We start from the raw sequence: 20,256 nt of genomic DNA on the forward strand, positions 1-20,256 counted from the left end.
TATGTGAATATTATTCAGCTCTAAAAAAGAATGAAATCTTGTCATTTGCTGCAACATGAATGAACCTGGAAGACATTATTTTAAATACGTCAGGCCCAGAAAGATAAATACTGCATCTTTGCATTCACAAGTGGGAACTAAAAACTTTGAGCTCATAGAGAGTAGAACTGTGGTTACTGGAGGCTGAGAAGGGGAGGGGTGAGTGGGAGAGAGATTTTGAAGAGACTGGTTAATGGATATAAAATTATAGCTACATGAGAGAAGTAAGTTCTGGTATTCTATTGTGCTATAGGATGGCTATAGTTAACAATAATTTATTATATAATTTCTAATAGCTAGAAGAGAAGATTTCGAATGTTCCCAGAACAAAGAAGTGATAAATGTTTAAAGTGAAGAATATGTGAATTACCCTGATTAGATCATTACCCACTGTATACATGTATCAAAATATCACTCTGTATCCCATAAATATGTACAATTATTATGTGTCAATTTTAAAAAGTTGAAAGCAATACTGAATGACACAAATAACTCTGCTTACTTCTCTCTTTTAAGTATGTATATATTTCTTTTATCCTAAGTTGTTTACAAAAAGGTATCAAGTATTTATAGGCTATCTAAATTTTCTAATATTTAAAAAGTATTCTATTTTAGTCAGGGGAGATTTGTGGCACATGATGGCATTAGGTGCTTTAAACTGTAGTCCTAAGGGACAACCAATTTATAGCCATTCAAGTAAGAACTTAGTAAACATTTTTTAAAAATAAAGTCATCTGTAATCAATCACTTTCATTTGGTGACTATAATTTCTCTTAAATTAAACACTAATTACCTACTTCAACATAAGTAGAAAATAGCCAGATAATACCGGGACACAAACAAAGAAGAGTTGATATACATTACTTCCTATCCAGTAATAGGCAGTCAATTAGTATGTGTGGAATGAATGAATAAGAATAAAAATTTCATATTATTTCATGGGGCAAAGGTAGGGATAGCAAAGATTACAGGCCTCTATACTCTATATTATAGGTTTACAATATAGTAGAGGAGAAAAGTAAAGGTTCAAATATCTTCAATACTTAGCAGTTTAATTGCCACTAGAGTAGTATAGTTGAGGAGTTTATGTTAAAATATATTATTTATTCCTATGATTAAAAAGCATATGTACAGAGAATAACACAAAGTAAGATAAGTATGGCTTCTACTATTTAGGATCATTTTGGGGAAAATTTTTCTTTCATACTTATTACCAAAGAGCTGAAAGGAAATAAGACATGTATATGAAGATATGTGATGACTGCTCTTTTGAGACCAAAGGAGGGAGGTATATGGCCATGACAGACAAGTGAGGGGTATGAATAGAAAGGAAGAGCTAAAAACAACTTTGCTTCTGCTCAGCTCCCATTGATCAAGTTTGAACTAATTAGTATAAGCTCCTCACTAAAAATGATTAATTTGAAAAGTAGAAAGGGAGGAGCAGAGACTTTCAACTAAATCCATTCATTCTTGCAAAAGAACCACAAGCTTACTACTTTAAGCAACTGTATCTGCAAATCTTTCAGATATACTATAACAATTTTAAGTATTTGTGACTGGGTTACTTTTTTGGTCAAGAATCAAAGATTAAAACAATCCTGTGCCCATCATAACTCTAGGTCCATTTTTGCCTTAAATACAGTATGTTCAATCCATTCTATTTAAAATCCACTTCCACTCTAATGTCAAATTTTACAGCTTCTTTAAAAAATACAAAAACTGAGGTGAGAATTTCCCCAGAAAATTGTATTTCTTAAAATCCCTGAGGAATATGGAGATAATTTTATTTTAAATAAGTCATGTTAACAGTAAGTATTCATTTAAAAAACAGAAAAGAAAAAAAAAAAACCACTTGAATTTTTCCAAACTGGCAACATCTAACACACAAGAAGTACATGTGATGCTAAAAAGATTTTTATAAATCATTATGAACTAAAATGTTACCTACTGTTCTTTCTTATCTTTTGAAAATCTAGAATAATTTTTAATATCATATCTCATATCATATAGAAATTCCACTTGGAAGCACATGAGAGAGACAGATCAATTATAAAGATTCAAAAGCTCCTAAGTAACTCTCACAACCCGAAAACTTATTAAGGAAATTGAGATTCCCATGCCAGAAATATATTCTTATATAAACACAAGAGAAGAACTCTTACCATAAGTTGGGGTGCTTTCTCGTCTTCCTTGACTACTTGATCTTCCTTTTTCATATTCATAGCAATATAAGACAGTATCTTCTTCGACAATATTAAATCTCTTTCGATATTCCTGATCCAGAAATGAATTTGGTGATTCAGATCCCTTATGCACTGGCTTGCCCACCATATGTCCTCTGAGGTCTTCACAAGGAAGGTTTCCTTTTTCATCCCTAAAGAAAGGTTAGAGTCAAGGAGAAGGATGTAGAAACATGTTAGGGTAGTAAATGGCCGAGGGTCTAAAATACTAATAATTTATTCCCACACAATATATCTCCTGACCTTTCCAAACTTTCTTTGAGATTTATAGGGCAATTTGTAATTATTCTTATTTTGCTGAAAACAAAATGGTGAGTCTCAGAAAGGCTAAACAACTTGCCTCAATGTTACACAGCTAATAACTGACAGAATTTGAAATAGGCCATGAAACATTTTACTGTTGCCCAAGTCCATTTTTCACTGTACCATGTCATACATAAATTGCTTTTAGTGTTCAAGAGAATAGGTATAATGCTAGTAAAGTTAACTTAAGTATATAGCTTTCTTCTGCCAGTTTACCTTTGCATATAAATTGCTTTTAGCATTTAAGACAGTAGGTATACTGGTAATAATGTTAACTTAAGTATAATGCTTTCTTCTGCCAGTTTACCTTAGCATATAAATTGTTTTTAGTGTCAAGACAGTAGGTATAATGAATGGTAGTAATGTTAACTAAAGTATAATGTTTTCTTCTGCCAGTTTACCTAATTGATTCTTGGTAAAAATTTGCACTGCTTAAAAATAAAGATGTGTTTAAGAACTACCATAAGGAGCACTGTAGCCTTAGGAACCAAATTAGCATGATATAAACTTGTATTATAAGAAATTCACACAACATGTAATTAATTTTAAATAAACCTTAATAAAAAGAATATTCTCAGTATTCAAACTCTATGGATCTCATTTAAGAGTAAAAAGACATATTCCTAGAACTCATTCCAAATGAATATATCAAAATTTCATTATACATCAATGTTTCTTGAGGAGAGAAGGTAAAATAATTTGATAAAATACGGAGTTTAAGAATGGAATTTAGGGTGATGGCAAGTTGATTTTTTTCTTCTATAGGATTCTAGAGAAAAACACCTCTAATAATTTATGAGCTCCCTAAAACCTATTACTCACACACTGTGTAATAGGTAAATTAAGCCCCAAAACTATTTTGATAGAAATAGTTCATTTGCTATTTGTTAAATTGAATCTTGTTTATTTTATGAAATGTTTCACTGATTACCTATGAACTTTTTGTCAGAAAAGCTTGTCTTCTAGAACATGACTATGAATGTAAATGTAATGTTTCCCCACTTGTGGACCATTAGTTAAATTTCTTCCCTTGTCTTAATGTTTCTGGTTACCCTAAACAGTGCCACGAATAAATGCTGTCAAACAAGAAAAATAATTTAATTTTATGTTAAGTGATAAGACTAAAATCTTAAATTCATAGAATAAACTAAATTATAACAAGACAGCTAAAAAGAACAATTTTTGAATTAATTCCTATTATACCTTTTAAAAGGGTGATGAGCTTATAAAAGTAATGTGAATTCTAAAATATGAGCCCCAGTCTGGCAAAAGCCTGTATTTCTGCTTCTGTGTGTAAATGTTTAGATTAGGTTTGTCCAAATGTAGAAAACTATATTCCCAGTATTTGAAATATGTAGAAAGTAGCAAACAACATTCTCCAGACTGACAGTGAGTTTTCTTATCTGTTTAACCCATCACAAGGTGTTGTTGCCATTTACATTACCATTTACTCTTTTATTTTCTAAAATAAAAGTATTGCTTATTACCAAAATAGAACTATATAAATAGTTCTTAGGCAACATGAAGGAAATATCCAGGTAGAATTTTATTTTGGCTTGCTGAAAACTTTTCCTGAACAAATTGCCTGGTTAGTCCACTATCAAAAAGAAATTGATGCTGCAACTAGCTTGGAAGCAGCCCTAACGAATTCGTGGCACTGGAGTAAGGTTATGCCTATCTGTAAATGAACAGACCTCGCGCTATGAGGCTTGTGACATGAATGTTAATGCAGCTGAAATCAGAGGGTGATTCAGCCCTATTAATACACCATGCTATATTTACATGGAAACATCTTGTGGCAGGAAATTGAAAGGGATGGTATTTTCTACTGTATAATAACATGAGGGAGGGACCTTATATCAACAAGATAGATTTTTAAAACAAATCTATATAGAATGCAGTAAAATACTGTTGAATTGAGAAAAGTACCAAGCAAAACCAAACTTTTCAGTAGAATGAGTAGACACATGTATTGTGTATGCAAATGTGTGTATGTGTATGTGTGTGTGTGTGTAATGTACATATTCATGTCATGAGTCCCTGGAGAACTCAATGTGTTAATTCATTCTGATCTAAAGAGTTTTTACACCTTTCTTAATGTACGTTTATGCACATAAGTAATAAATCTGTGCCTTTGCTCTAGAAAGGATTTAAGGAAACATTAAAAGAGCATTGCTTTGCTGAACTAACTTTATATTTAATGGCACACAGTAGAGTTAATAAGAGAAATTAGTGCTTAAATGTCACAGTTGCTCAAAGACCTATAAATTCTTCATTTTCATCATAGAAAAAGAAATTTGGTTAAGTATAGAAATGTACTATATATAATGATAATGAAACTGTGTATAGTCATAAGACATATAATAAAATGCCAGCCAAATTTCACTCACTTCACATACGAGTGTTTTATCTTTTAGAGAGAAAGGCACTTTTGCAATAACTTTTTTTCTGGAATAAATGTGTTCAAAAAATCGTAACCACATGAAAAATATTCTGTCTAACTTGAAAACTAGTCCTATCATTTTTCAAGTCTGTTTTCTTTTTGAGATGAGAGAAGTTTTATTATTTGCAATCCAAATCAAACATATATGTTCACATACCACCAAAATGCCTATCCTTTATAAACAAAGTTTTTTAATATGGGGAAAAATGTTCAGAAGAATTAAACTAGGTTCGTAACATTCATCTTCAAAATGAGAAAATGGGGAAAAAATTGCCAAGGCTGTATCTATGAAAATAATCACAAATGCAAAAAGTTTTGACTGTCAACTTAACATCGAGCCAGAAAATGCAGACACTTATATAAGGCTGTGGTTCAAAGGGGCTTTGATGCATGGATTGTTCTGACTCCTATATTGAAAGATTTTATGACTGGTTAGGTAACAATTTGACTCAAAATGTATTTAGAATATTCTGTTAAATTATACACTGACCAACTAAGAATCAGTTATGGCGATACAGTAAACACTATGAATTTTACAGAAAAGTATGGAGCTTTCAAGCAATACTGACAAAACAAGGGTCACTATGTTGATATTTCAATTTCACATTCTCTAATATTTTAAAAGAGCATCTTCAAGCTTTTTATTGGCTTCAATATAGAGCCTTTATAAAATGTCCACCACACTCAGAAGACAGAACTGGATCATTTTACTCTTTTGTCCTCTTAAGTGTATTTTAAATATTTTCTGTAGAGGAGACACTTTCTTTGTAACAAGCTCCTCACCACCGAAGAGGAAAGAACATTTTAAAACTACAGAGATTTGATAAAAATAATCTTTTGATGTTTATCTGTTTATGTAGACCTCTGAAGAATAAGGCCTTTTAAATAATTATTTGCACTGAAATAAAAATCTTTCCAATTAAAATGTAAACAAATCATAAAAAGTCACTTCCTGTTTGGAACACACATACTTTCACTGCTCCTCATGCAAGAGTATGTGGAAAATCTGACACTGTCTTAATAGAATTAAAATGCAACTTGCATTTTACTAGGATACTGGATGGATTTGTATATTTGCTTGTAAATTGAACAAAAGACTGTAAATTATATTTTAGATTTATGAAATGTCAGCTTAGTAAACTGTATCTTGTAAGTCATGTTCCAATGGCTATTTTAATTCTCAAAGAACTAAAATATATATAAAACTGACTATAGTTGTATTACTAGATGACAACATGGTATTTGCAGATAAATCATACTGCCATGCAGCATTTAGATCATATAATGTCAGTAAACCATCATGTCTAATAGAATATAGATTTCTGAAACACTAAGTGTACTACAGAATAATGGAAATTAAACACAGGGAATTCAGTTCTTTTATATATGAAAGAAATTTAATACTAATTATGGCTTGAAAACAAGAGACCTCAAATTATTGTTTTTGAATGCAGAACTAATTTAAAAATTGAATCAAGTTTTTTGTGATTGGTATTAATGATCCCCATTTAGTGCTAGTCCTTTTCCATAATTTTTGTATTTCACAAGGCTGGATATTAGAATGCTTTTAGGAAGAATGCATTATGACATAAAGCTGTATTCTTCTACATCTGCAAGGAATTTCAGATAAGAATCAATAAATGAAATAGAGATACAGCCTCAAGAAATCTAGAAAATAGACTTTAAGGGTAATTCATTCCCTTGTAAACTCTACTTCCTGAAAGAAACATTAATGAATTAATGAAATAAAAATTTCAGATACAGGATTATTAGGGGAAAAAAGACAATCTCCCTCATAATCATTATCAAATAATATCTTTCTCATTACTTACATTTAAGAAAGCATAAAAGTCATCTATAGAGTTTTTTTTTTTTAAATGTATGAAATGCTTCAAAGTAACCTGAAAATTTCTGGGGCTTTTTAGCCAAAGAACCTTACTTATTCTTTACTTATTAAAAAAATCCTAATTGTTATTTAATATTACCTTCTTCTTCTTTCCTATTATGAGATAGTATAAAATACTTAATGCACAACAAGTATTTATATACAAATTAGTCATTATTACTATTAACCAACATGTATTCTCTATAATGGGCATGATTTTGCAGAATGTGTTCAGAATTCCTAACTGTGAGAAAATATTCAAGGTGTTCCTTGAGAATTGACTTTGCAGTTTATATGCTGTTAAGTTTACCTTTAGCTAGAAGCTGCCTAGGACAACGTGCTAGTTTTATACCTGGGAATATATGGTTCTGCAGGAGGAGGGGGAATGTAGAGATCCTGGAGGGCAGAACTGTCTCTTTTGGTGGGTGTACTGATGGTGCTGGAAGGCGTGGCAACGCTGCTTGTGGGACTTCTAGGTATAAGAGGCTAGTTAAAATGAAAAAGAAAATACATACGCACACAAACAACACACAAAACAACAACAACAACAACAACAACAATGACACATAGTTATCATTTTAAAATTATCTATTTCTGCAAAGTTTTTGAACTTGGCTGAAATCAAGAAACATGTTATTTAGTACATGGATATTCCTTTCAATCTCCAAAAACAAATAGTATGGTAAAGGTTTCCACTTCACTCCCAACTCACCTTAATCTATGGTATAACCACTGAAATACTATTTATAAAGCAAAAATACCATGCAGTGTTTCAAAATGGGAAGACTTATCTCACAGTTAGAAACTTATTTAAATTAAATTAACTTTGTCAGAATTCCACCTTTAAAAGAACAATAATGATGAGTAACTCTGAAAAGAATTAGCTCACTCACATCCTGATTGATGTATGAGAAAGCTATTTCAGATCTTCTCCCAAAAAAGATAAACCATATTTCTAGGTTAATAAAATGTTACAGATGTTCAGAAAAGGTTACAAAAGTGGGAGTATGAAAGGCCAGTACGAGAGTATTTGCTAGGAAAATGTACTTTTTTTCTGTCAAAATAAGCATAGCTGTCTTCTCAAAGCCAGTTTATGGTATATCATCAAAAGTATGGTAATTATGTAACACAATCATTTCACCATTCATAGGCACACACATTTATCTATCATTTAAAATAATCTTTAGTTGCATATATAGATCTCATTTTCAGGCCTGTATTTAAGTATTAAATAGGAGGTTATTTTCTTAAAGTTAAGAAGTTAAGATAATATACATACGGAATTAAGCAGTACATGAGGATTCATTAACTTAAGAGCACTCCCAATTCCAAGCTTCACAGCATTTGAAAATAATCTAGTGGTTTGTGAAATTATCCTGAAGTGAAACTAAAATTCACAAGTTTTATGTTTATCTTACAGATCTTAATGATTAGCTATGTATACAATTAACATATTAAAAATAAAATTTTAATGTAATCACAAACACAAAAATAATGATCACAAATGAACTGTATCTTCACATGACAAGATGTTGCCATTTTAGCCAGTATGAAAACTCTCTTAGCATATTTATATAGACTCACAGTTCTATTGTTTTAATATGCATTGCTAGACACTCAAAAAGTGGCATATTACAACTATTTTATATTGTGACAATACTTTTGTACAGATAAACAAAATTTGTTTAAAAAGCCAAGCATAAATACAATGGAAAGTACAATGTAAGTCACTGGGGTAGGCTACATAATTTAGGACTCAGTTCATGGTTTTGACCTTCCCTGTTACATAGCTCACCTTAATAGCTTGAAATCACACATCCTACCAAAATGACAGTTAAATTTTAATGTAGTGAAGTAGAAATTAAAGAGAGAGAGAGAGAAAGGGAAAAGGAATGATAATGTAATTTGGGAGTTTACAATATTCCACCTTATATGATATTTTAAAAAATGTCAGAAGTTTTACATGTTAATTCAAGAATTGTAAGGTATTATAAAATTACACAGTAAAGATTATGTTTTACTATGCTAATTTTGGCATAGGGTCCAGTTCAACTATTCCTGTCTTTTAGAAACAAAACTTGAGGCAATGGAAAATCCTGAGATTATATAGGTAATCATAGGAGTCACCTGTACTGATGAATACCATAAATCCCAAGGAAATAAATAATTATTTTATTTCTAAGGATGCATTTCATGCCTCTACAACAAATCCTTGAATGGCAGATTCAACAATACATACATACAATCACTGTGATGTGACTTTGTTTATAACTGTTTTCCTCTCTGTCAGGACATCTTGGTTTTAAATACAGATGATGCTAAACAATAAATCTGACCAAAATTTCACCATAATAGAAATGTAGCAAACATTCATTTAACAGAATATTATTTTCCAATTCTTTTAAACAGATACACCGTGAGAGAAAAACTAATATTCAGTATGCTTTTTAAATGCTCTAATAGCTTTCTTACTTTAAAATATCCTAACACTGTAAATGAACTTAAAATCAAGTTCTAAAAACATAAGCATTTAAACATAATCAAACTTAAATTTTTATTGTCTTCCCTCTCTCGTGGAGTCACTATTTCTATTTTGAGGACTTCTCTTCTTTACTTTTACCACCTACAGAACTAAAGATAATTTTTCCTGGTTAGTACCTACCCTTCTTCTCCCCAAACAAAAAGGAAGGAAGGAAATAGTAGCAGTTAATGGTTACAAGCACATTTTAAAATAGATACACCTGAAGTGTGAGGTAATGACCAGGGGAATATTTTATTCTGCCTGAACTATTACCAGAATTGTCTACCTAGGATACCTGTGTCTTTTCCCTTCCAAGAAATGTAATTATTAGCCTTAATTTCCTCCAAACTGCTATTTCTCTAGGTTTCTATTTTTAGCAAACAGTCCCTATCAATGTCATCATAATGTTATTAGCCAAATTAGCACATACATAGAGGGAAAAGATTCTTAAATATGCTTAAATACATAACAGGGTTGATTTTGCCATGCTGGTTCAATTCATTGAACTGGTTGGAAAAAATTATTACTTCAGAGAAAAAAGAAATTAGTCAATCCTGTTGCTTAACTCATCTGGCTTGTTATTTTATTGACTGGTAAGTCACAGAAAATATTTCAACTGGTTTATCATGGAAATACCATCTGGCTCATCAGTATGCCTTGTGCCAAGTAAAGCTCATTGTAAATATTCAATATATTCAGTATATTTCTCTCTACTAATTGTGCTCTTTTTAACAAGCTAATCCAAGCTAAATAATAAACATTCTTTTTGAGATTCATATTTAAAAAACTAGACATTAAGCAAGAGAAAAATAAAGTTTAGTAAAGTACAACCTTCATGGGAAAATAAAAATAACTACTTAACCCAAAAGGGTCTTTGTGACAATTTAAAATTATAATCTCTTTAAAAATTTTCTAACTTTGGACAAAAATTGAAAGAGCAAAAACTCAAATGACTAAATGAATGAAAAAGGCATTAAAGAACATTAGAAAGACAGTAAAATTTGACTAAATCAAGTACAGAATAAATGATGTAATTAGCTAAAATTATCAGTGAGAAATTCCTAGTTGTAACAAGTGGCATTAAAAATACACCTACCACCAATAGCCATTTAAGTTTGTGAAAATGCACAGAAAGTAACAAATTTAGCTTCCCTCAACTCAAAACACAGAATTCTTTCAGCACAGGCATATTCCTTAGATTGAAAAAAAAATCTAATGAGGAGGATATAATACAAAAAGATAGCTTCTCCTATCCTGGCAACATTTACTTATAATCATTTGTTTAGAATACAGTATAAGAAAAGTAGTTACTGTTGCACTACAAATAAATTTCAATTTAAGAAAAAAGGTAGAATTAAAGGGTAACATTCTTTTATCATTTTGACCTTCTGTATTGACAAAATTTGAATGGGAAGAAAATTAGAACTAACAACACTATGGATAAAATGGATACAATACAAGGGGATTGTTTTAGGATTACATCTTGTTATTTAAAGTAAACATGAAGCTTCAGCATAACTTGATCTTCTGTGGTATGTAATCAAGTATGACACAGATCCATTTTTGATTCCATCCAAAGGGGTTTATTTTCTGGAAGGACTTTGTCATACCATTTAGTTTTCATTTCAATGGTCCTTTTGAGATGAAGCTCTCCTTCCACATATTCAATGAGACTCCAACAGGGAAGACACATTTGCATGTATGTTGTGACTCTTGTAAAACAAGTCTATGATAGATTTCTGGGGGCACTGGCATGCATCTCTTAAAATGTCCAAATTCTAAATAAAATGATCATATGTACCTCTTCAAACATACATTTATAACCTTAGGTCAATTGAGGATAACGTAATACTGTCAATTTGCTACTGTTAGAAATCTTCTAGGTAAAACTTATATTTTTCATACTGCCAGTTTGAATGTATAAATACTTCAAAATTGTGTCCTAAAATAGGGTATGACACAAACTTTCCTCTGAATTATTAGTGATAACTTCAGCAATAATATCCTACTCATCCAGCTTAAACATCACTGGAAGATTGTGATTGCTGTAAAATAAAATTTTGTAAGCTAAAGCTTTAAATCCTCTGATGGTTCAGGTCTCGCTTTAACGCCTCTGATTGCTGAGGTCTTTTCTTTGTGTGCCCCAATTTTAACATCTCTAAGGTAACTGAGCACATATGGAAGGTATTCGTGTACCTGTGAAATCTCTATAGTCTTAAAGACCATGAGAAAAGAACTTCTATACTTAAGAAACTACATTTGACGTTGAGGTTTTCCTCAAAACATTTTACATTTTAACATCTCTGGGCAAGCATATCTTAATTTAGTTGTCCCTCTTTCTATCAAGTGACCCAGCTTTGATAGAGCTTGAATGAAACCAATGGCATAAAAACAACTCCAACGTTAAAGATTAAAACAGTGCATTACACATTTATGTAGTTAGCTCTAAAATTCACTAATGCCAAGATCACACAGAACTTGCTTTGCCTTCCAGTGGGGAAATACCCACTGAAATACAAATAATTACATCAAGTATAAAACCTGGCCATTTATTTTATTCGCTCTTGGGAATAAACACAGACTCAAATGGATCACAATACCCCATCATTCTAGCACAGAACATTCACGTAAGTCCTTACTCAGTTCAAACACATTTTTAATTCCCAACACTAGTACAAGAACATTATTTTATATTGACTCTCTAATAATCTAAGCAAATGCTTCAGAGAAAATGTATCCTGAATTTTAAGCGGCAAGAATTCATATATAATTTTGTAGTTTCTTGACCATGTAAAGAAGGTTAAATCTAATTTGGAAAATTATTGAGAATACTTTTTTCTGGCCAAGCTTTTCATAAGTAGTCAATTATTTGAAAAGAACTGAAGCAAGGGAAATACATATATTCAAAATTCTCCCACTCTCAGTTCTTTCACAGCTTTTTCTAGAATGCAAATTTATAAATACAAAAGGTTTGAGTCTCCTTTTATAAGCATATAATTTTTCCTTTCCTGTCAGAATACAGAGAAAACAAGTGTTTTTTCCGACCACAGATTTGATCAGAAAACCATATCTACCTAGGTTTAAAAATACAAATATATATGCCTAAAATATGTATTACTTATACAGCATATAATTAATAAAGACTTAAGAGTCACATTATAAAATGGCTTTTTCCATCAAATCATGAAATATTGCACATTGTATTGAGGCTAACACTAGTGTCTTTAATCCTGCATTGTCCAGTCTTATGGGCATAGTTAAACCGCAACATTAAAACTGGACTTCCATTTTTTCAAATTACAGTAAACATCATTTTTGGGATGTTAACTATAGAAAGAATGGACAATTTTTACATTATAGGTGATTATCTGTAGCCACTATTAAAATCTTGAAAGCATGTGGCTCAAAAATACAAATGTGACTTAGATCCTTTGACTGATTTGCTTAAACACTAGTGAGCTAAAATTTGACAATTACTTACAGCTATTTACTCATTTGAGTATGTAAAACATACAGTTGTTTCTGGCTCCCAGTCAGCACAATTACATTTTTAGTTAAAAATTTATTTTCTTCTCTAGGGCCATGCCTAATACTAGTTCTTGCTCTCTTTAAAACAAAGCTCTCAGAAACATATACATTTTTTTGTCACTAATTTTTTTTTCAGTCACATCGACCTGCAACTTGAATATTAAATTTTATTGTTACTTATGTATTTTGATTTTTCCAGAATGACTTTAATCATTCATATCTGTATGTATTTGAAATTGAATGCAATCAACATTCTCCAGTTGTTACACCAGCTGATAGACAAAATCGACTGTTATGACTCTTTTCTATTTATTTTCTGCTCAAAGTTATTTAAATATGCTGTAAAAATGGCATCAAGGTAATGCTAAACAACAAAATTTAAATGGAAAAACACAAAATCATACAAGTAACTATGGCATCAATTGAGAGATTTATAAATGAGAATACAATTTAGGAACATAATTATAATGTTACAGCTTGATGTTATTTTATATAAAAATGTCTTGAACAATATATGTCATTATGTTGAGAATTTCAGCACTGATTTTAGTGATCATTTCTGAGATGCATTCTCACCAAAAAAAAAAAAAAAAAAAAGGCTGGGTTTTTAAATGTTTTAAAAATCATTGATTTCCAGTGATGATTCCAAGGAAAAAATCATTGATTTCCAGTGATGATTCCAAGGAACATGCTTGGCAGTGTCCAGATAATTCTTCCACACATCTCTCATAAGAAGAAAGGGACACCACCCATCTATGCTCGTGGCCTACACATATTAATTTAAAACCACAAACATCTAAAATATACCTTGAGGTTTATCCACAGTTCTCTGAGGTTTTTTTTTCTTTGAATTAGAAGAAATTGATGATAAGCAATCACCATGCTTACCAAAATGCAGAAAATTAGTAAAGTGCCACTAAAAAGATGTTTTGAAAAGCAGCTCCCAGAAAGCAAGGAATCCCTGGTTTGTTTTCTTAGAATAAGAGATTCTATCTCAGATGAGACATCTCTGCTTTTTACAAATGGGTGAAAATGACAACAGAATTAAAGATTCCAGATATTATTAAATTTGCTTGTAGTATTTGACTAAGGGATGTTTAAGTCCTTCCGTTCTATCACAAAATATTTGAGAAATCAGGAATTCATCAAAACAGCTGCCAATTTAATGAAATGTACTAATGAAATTGCTCTGTGAGTATGAAGTTGAATTGTATGCTTTTGTTTATTTGGCTATAATTTCATCAATGAATTTCAAAAGAAAATCCAAATCAAAATTCATCATTGTAGATAATCAATACTGGAAGTCACTATGCTTTTAGTATTTTTAGAAATAAAACTACTACTTTAATTAAAACGTGATATTCTTTGACAATCTTCTACCTTAGGATAGATAAGGTTGTTTTATTTGTATAGCTAAAAACAATTCCTTATAAGTTTAAAAAATCATTATTCCTTATTTTAGGATAAACTTGTTTATTAAAAAGATACATGTATTAGTGCCTACCTTCATACTACTACAAACTTTCCTATATTTTATCTATAAATGCTATCAGGTAAATTAAGCCTGGGATAGTCTTTTCAAAAAGATTAAATAGACATATTGAGTTAAATAAATGCCACAGATTCTTCCCTTTTGTATCCTCTATTTTAAATAATTCTTGGTAGACTACTGGTACACCCTGTGAAAAAAGAAATAACCTCATTTCCATTTTTTCAAGTTTGAATGCTGAAGATTTATGTTTGAATGAGTTGATGGGCATTTTGGCTCCAGTGTATTTCTGCACCTACCAGAAGGAAGAATACAATAAAAATGGCACTCTTGTCTATGCAGAGGATTGTTACTACGTTTAGCAGTTACATGTCACATCTGAGGTAGTTCCTTAGGTACTAGGAAGAAAAGGTGACCTGAGATAAAGTAATGATGTTATGCAAAACTGCCTTCAAGATCTTCTCATCTTAGTATTTCTTTAACTTTTCCCCCTCTGGAGGCAGTGTACCTTCACCCTCCAGATTCTGGTACCTTGAGATTTTGTCTACCTTTTGTATCAAAATCTATGATCTATAAAAATTTTGACTAGATAGTTTTCATTATGTTTTCAGGTGTCTTTGCATTTTAGCATAAGCCAGAACTTTAAGATCAATGAAGAATTCTGTAATGGTTCAATTTCAGGTCTTCTTCAGGGAGATTCGGTAGTGGTGTGGTATGTTAGAGGACTTATCCATTGTCCTCACTCCTAAGACCTTGTTTTAGCCACTAGAAAATATTTAATTAATGCCAGTACTCTTTTCTCTGCTCTGTAAAAAGGAAACAACTGAAGTAATTTTCAAAAATGATAGAAGCAGTCTCCCTTCCCCCAACCAATAGTATTATTTATCTATTGGTGGTTGACTTTGGCCAATAGATTTTAGGTGAACCAAATTCAGCTGAAATGACAAATTTACAAAAATGTCAATAGATATAGCACTTATATAATGCTGATTTCCTCCTTTTCAGATTTCAGCATTGTGAAAAAGTAAATTTACAAATACATGCAGCATAGCTGAATTACCAATGACGAATAAAAATAATTAGTGATCTGATGAGGCACATTTCTCAGAATTTGGAATGGATCTAGAAACAGTGCCTTAAGAGTAAGGCACTTACAGGGTAAGGAATGATATGAAGGTAATTTTTAAAATTAAAGTCCTTTTTCTCTAGGTTTGAATACATATACCAAATGTATATGTAACAAAAAAGTTGGTCTTTCAGTTATTTTAGCATTTTATATAAAAACGATTCTTAACTGGGTACTGCCATTACCTTAACTCTCCACTTCAGTTTGTGCATGTGGAAAAGAATATAACAGGGGAATCGATTATAAACGCATGTGCTAGAGATAATCCCTCAGAGTGCATGGATCAACAAGAAACTAGGGTATTTTTGGTGTTTAATGTGAAATATGAGGGACTAAAGAAGAGGTATTAAATTTCACCTCATATATATAGAGAAGATAACCTAATGACTGAAAGTACAGGCCTCTTTTTCAGGCTTTCCACACCCTTACACTTTGAAGAAGGATCTTTGGGGAAGACATGGCAATAGGAAACTCCAGGGGGAACAAAGCAAATTATAACGCAGTGAGAAAAAAAATGATGTAATGGGAAAGTCTGATCTACTCATCTATGACTTCGATAATGAGGCAAACACCGACCTCTGAACTGTAATGATCAAGTATCTTTTAAAATAAACATATATGCAAGTCAAATGGATTTGGACATATTAATTCAGTTTTACATATATTAACTTGAAAAACAGATTCACATTAAAATGTTAAAGGCCTTAATGTTGACACATATATGCGTTTTTATATTACTTAAGTATAATGCCAACGGCCAATAAGTAGTAAAGTTTCAAACAATGAGAAATCATTATAATCTATAAAGCCATTCATGTATAACGGAGATTTTGATTCTTAGGAGAAAAAATCTATGAATAATAAAAGGTACTAATATAGAGCTTAATAACAATTACATAGCAGTGACAATAATGCATTTCATATACTGCTTTCCTTTTTAATATGAATAATGGGCCATGTTCCAGTTCAATGGGCAATCTAATTTTTTTAAATTAACTTCTAAGAAAAGGTAATAGTCTCTTATTTTAAAAATGCACATTTTGTGAAGGACAAAAATTACTTAAGTTTAAAAATTATATCCTGACTGAAGTAGAAGAAAATTCATTACATCCTTGCCTTTCATCAATCAGAATCATATTTTTATAACTTTCAAGATAATGCTTAATAAGTATGTTATCAATGTTAAGAGTAACATTTCATGCTGAAGAGTGATGTTTCATGCTGAAGAAAAATGCAAAAATTCTAGTGCTACAATTTCCCTATTTTTGCCATCTTACAAGGTGGAAAGAGAAAAATGATCAGTCAGGACGAATGTACAAGGTACATTTCTTTTTAAGAGATGGAGTCTCTGTTGCCCAGGCTGGAGTGCAGTAGCATGATCATAGCTCACTGCAACCTCATACTCCTGGGCTCACATGATCCTCCTGCCTCAGCCTCCCAAGTAGCTGGGACTACAGGTGCATACCACCATGCCCAGCTAAGTTTTAATTTTTCGTACAGATGGGGTTATGCTATGTTGCCCAGGCTGGTCTTGAACTCCTGGCCTCATGTGATCCACCTGCCTCAGCCTCCTAAAGTGCTGGAATTACAGGTGTGAGTCACTGCACCTAGTGTGTACTAGGTGCATTTTAATTACTAATACAAAATTTCATTTTCCTACTGTTTATAAATTACTATTACTATTTAATGAATTGATTTAAAAGAATTCTATAAACTATCACTTAGCTGCTTCTAAAAGAGTATGTGGGTATAACAAAAAGTAGAAGATCGTATCATAAAAATGAACCATCTTATTTTCATTCTATTCATATTTTGGAATGAAATAAATTGTGACCTTTTGGAATTATGCTTTAAATGTTTACAAATTAAGGCAGAGTTGTTTTTCATTTGGGTTTTAGATACTCTCGGATTTCATCACAATTAAGCCTATTAGAATAGCTGTGAAGAGATCATTTCACAAACAACTTTTCAAAAGCATACAAGATTAATCCATATGCTGCTGAGATGAGGCACAATAAAGAAGCATTACTGAGATAATCTATGGCTAAAATGATGGTGTATGACTTATGATTAAGCTTCATTACCTGCAGAGCAAGGGGCTTCCATCTCATATTTTTCAGTAAAGCTGGTGCTGAGGTAAGCATGCTCTGAGGTCGCTTTTTCAAAGTTAAGATAACACCACTCGGGTCCTCTCGTAGTGCATTCACCAAATTTTTCAACTGCCACCCCACCTGGTAACCAGCAAAATCATTACAATAAAATTGAGGTACAGTATTCAAAGATTTAATGTTCTCCCCCTTTAATAAGATTAGTAAAAAAAAAAAAAATGACATAATTGGTGTACCATCCTATCAATTTTCAGGAGATACATACTCAAGAAATTTTATCTTTGAATTGATTAACCATGTTATTGCATTAGTCCATATCATTATGAGACAACATAATGGACATTTACCATGTCAAAGCAAAGACTAAAATGGTATCCTACCAATGGAGTAATTCAAAATGTAATGAAATTATGTCACCATTAATGCGGCTCAGCTGCTAGGTCTAGATCCAAGCTCTGTTCACAAGTATAGTTAAAAAATCTATATGCCTGAAAACAAGGATTTGGCAATGTCCTCAGCTTACAAACTACACCACAAGCTTACTCATCACCATCTTTTACAGGTAAGTGGTACCAGTGTCTCTAAATTAGACTGATATTTTACTACCAATAGCTGGTACTGACATACCAAGGTAACATTCTTATGCATGGACAAGAGCAGCAATACAATAAACCTTTTACCATGCTATAAAGACAGAGCAAAAAAAACAAGGTAATACTACTCTAATGAAGCAGCTATTGGAAATGTGTTCCGAACAACCCTATAAACTTAAAATACAATGTGCTAAATTTAATGAAGTCATCCTATTTGAATATCACCTAAAAACATATTGTGTAATTAAAATCAAAGTACTTGATAAATGTCTTGAAATCGGGCTCAACTGCATCCTGTTAAAATTACTTCACTCTTCATCCTTTTAAAATTCTGAACATAGAATAATTTTTGTTACTTTGCTTTCAAAACGGACTAGTGATGCAGTATCAGGTAACTGAAATCCTAGAAACTATGCTTTAAAGAAAAACATTAAAATGTCTATTATTCCAAGTTTTTTTTTTTTTAAAAAAAAACATTTCACATTTAAAAGAGAGAAGAACCTTTTATCCCAAACCCTAATGGATTATACTTTTCCAGGATGTGTTATATAAATACACTAGGTCAAAATTTATCCTGGATTGCACGTAGGATTTAGCAAATGGTCTGAACAGTGATAGTTTCTTCCTAGGCATCCAAGTTAAAGATAATGGTGCCTTTTGTCTAATAATAATCATGTTTTTGACTGGGAGATATTTGTCAAGCCGGAGAGAATGAGCACTTCCACCAAAAGCAGCATAGACCAGACTATGAAGAAGAGGTAATCTGGAGTGTGGCTATTATGGAATGGGGACTTTTGTATATTTAATAAGCATTCACCTAAATTGCAACCTCAACTATAGCTGAATTAAGTGTTGGTGAAGTTAGAACAAACAAGAAGTGAGATGTTATAATGCTTAAAATCTCAGGGGGTCTCAGATATGAATCAAAATGATCATTATATTTGGATAACCTGAATGAGACTGCCAATTTTTTTTTTTTTAAATCACATTAATGTGGATCAATTACAGTAATGGAACTGGTCAAATGCCTCCCCTTACATGTAAGTGGGGACTATTATGTGCCCAAAGTATATTACATTGATTCTGATTCCTCTGATAGCTGTGTAGTATCTGTACAGCCAAGAGTTAAAGCAAAGGGAGTTCAAATCCAAGGGTTCATTTTGCTTGCCAAAAAAATATGAATGCACATTTTGAATTACAAGTTTGGGGGGAGAAAACATACTACTTATACAAAGAGTTTAGGAACAACTTATTAATGATAACCACATTTTATTATTTAATTATTCACTCAAATAATTGCTAACTATACTAAAGTGGTCAATGTGATGGCCATAATCTTTTTTCCAGCACATCTATTCTCAAGGATTTACACATTGATTTCTACTCACCAATTTCTTTTCATTTTACTTATTACAAAATTGGAAGATTTTTAAGGCTAGATGGTATTTTCCTGTGAAATTTTTAGTGCAATTTGATTCATCCTATTCTTTCACACTTTCTATGTGCTCTTTTCAAGAAAACAATTCCAAAAAATAGAATTGCTTTTTTTTTTTTTTTTTTTTTTTTTGACAGAGTCTCGCTCTGTCGCCCAGGCTGGAGTGCAGTGGCACGATCTCTGCTCACTGCAAGCTCCGCCTCCCGAGTTCACGTCATTCTCCTGCCTCAGCCTCCCAAGTAGTTGGGACTACAGGCACCTGCCATCATGCCCGGCTAATTTTTGTATTTTTGTATTTTCAGTATTTCTAGTAGAGACGGGATTTCACCGTGTTAGCCAGGATGGTCTCGATCTCCTGACCTTGTGATCCACCCACCGTGGCCTCCCAAAGTGCTGGGATTACAGGCATAAGCCACTGTGCCCGGCTTAGAATTGCTTTTCTATCAGAAAGTAGAATTGGTTTCTGATAAGAAAATTCATTTGGGTGGATTTTAATTTTACAGCTGAATGTTATTTAATGGCAGAAAATTTGGGTATCTAATTTTA

General features: G+C 31.9%; 1 protein-coding gene across 1 annotated transcript in view; it reads right to left on the minus strand.

Annotated features, from left to right (window-relative positions):
• The window catches only part of CNKSR2 (connector enhancer of kinase suppressor of Ras 2), a 312,142-nt gene that overhangs the window by 119,911 nt on the left and 171,975 nt on the right, over positions 1–20,256 (minus strand). The window contains 3 exon segments of the mRNA XM_033201320.1: positions 2,202–2,413; positions 7,263–7,396; positions 17,659–17,805. Coding sequence (XP_033057211.1) covers positions 2,202–2,413; positions 7,263–7,396; positions 17,659–17,805 — 493 coding nt within the window.

The sequence above is a fragment of the Trachypithecus francoisi genome, unplaced genomic scaffold, assembly GCF_009764315.1.
Source record: "Trachypithecus francoisi isolate TF-2019V2 unplaced genomic scaffold, Tfra_2.0 Lachesis_group6, whole genome shotgun sequence".
NCBI lineage: Eukaryota > Metazoa > Chordata > Mammalia > Primates > Cercopithecidae > Trachypithecus > Trachypithecus francoisi.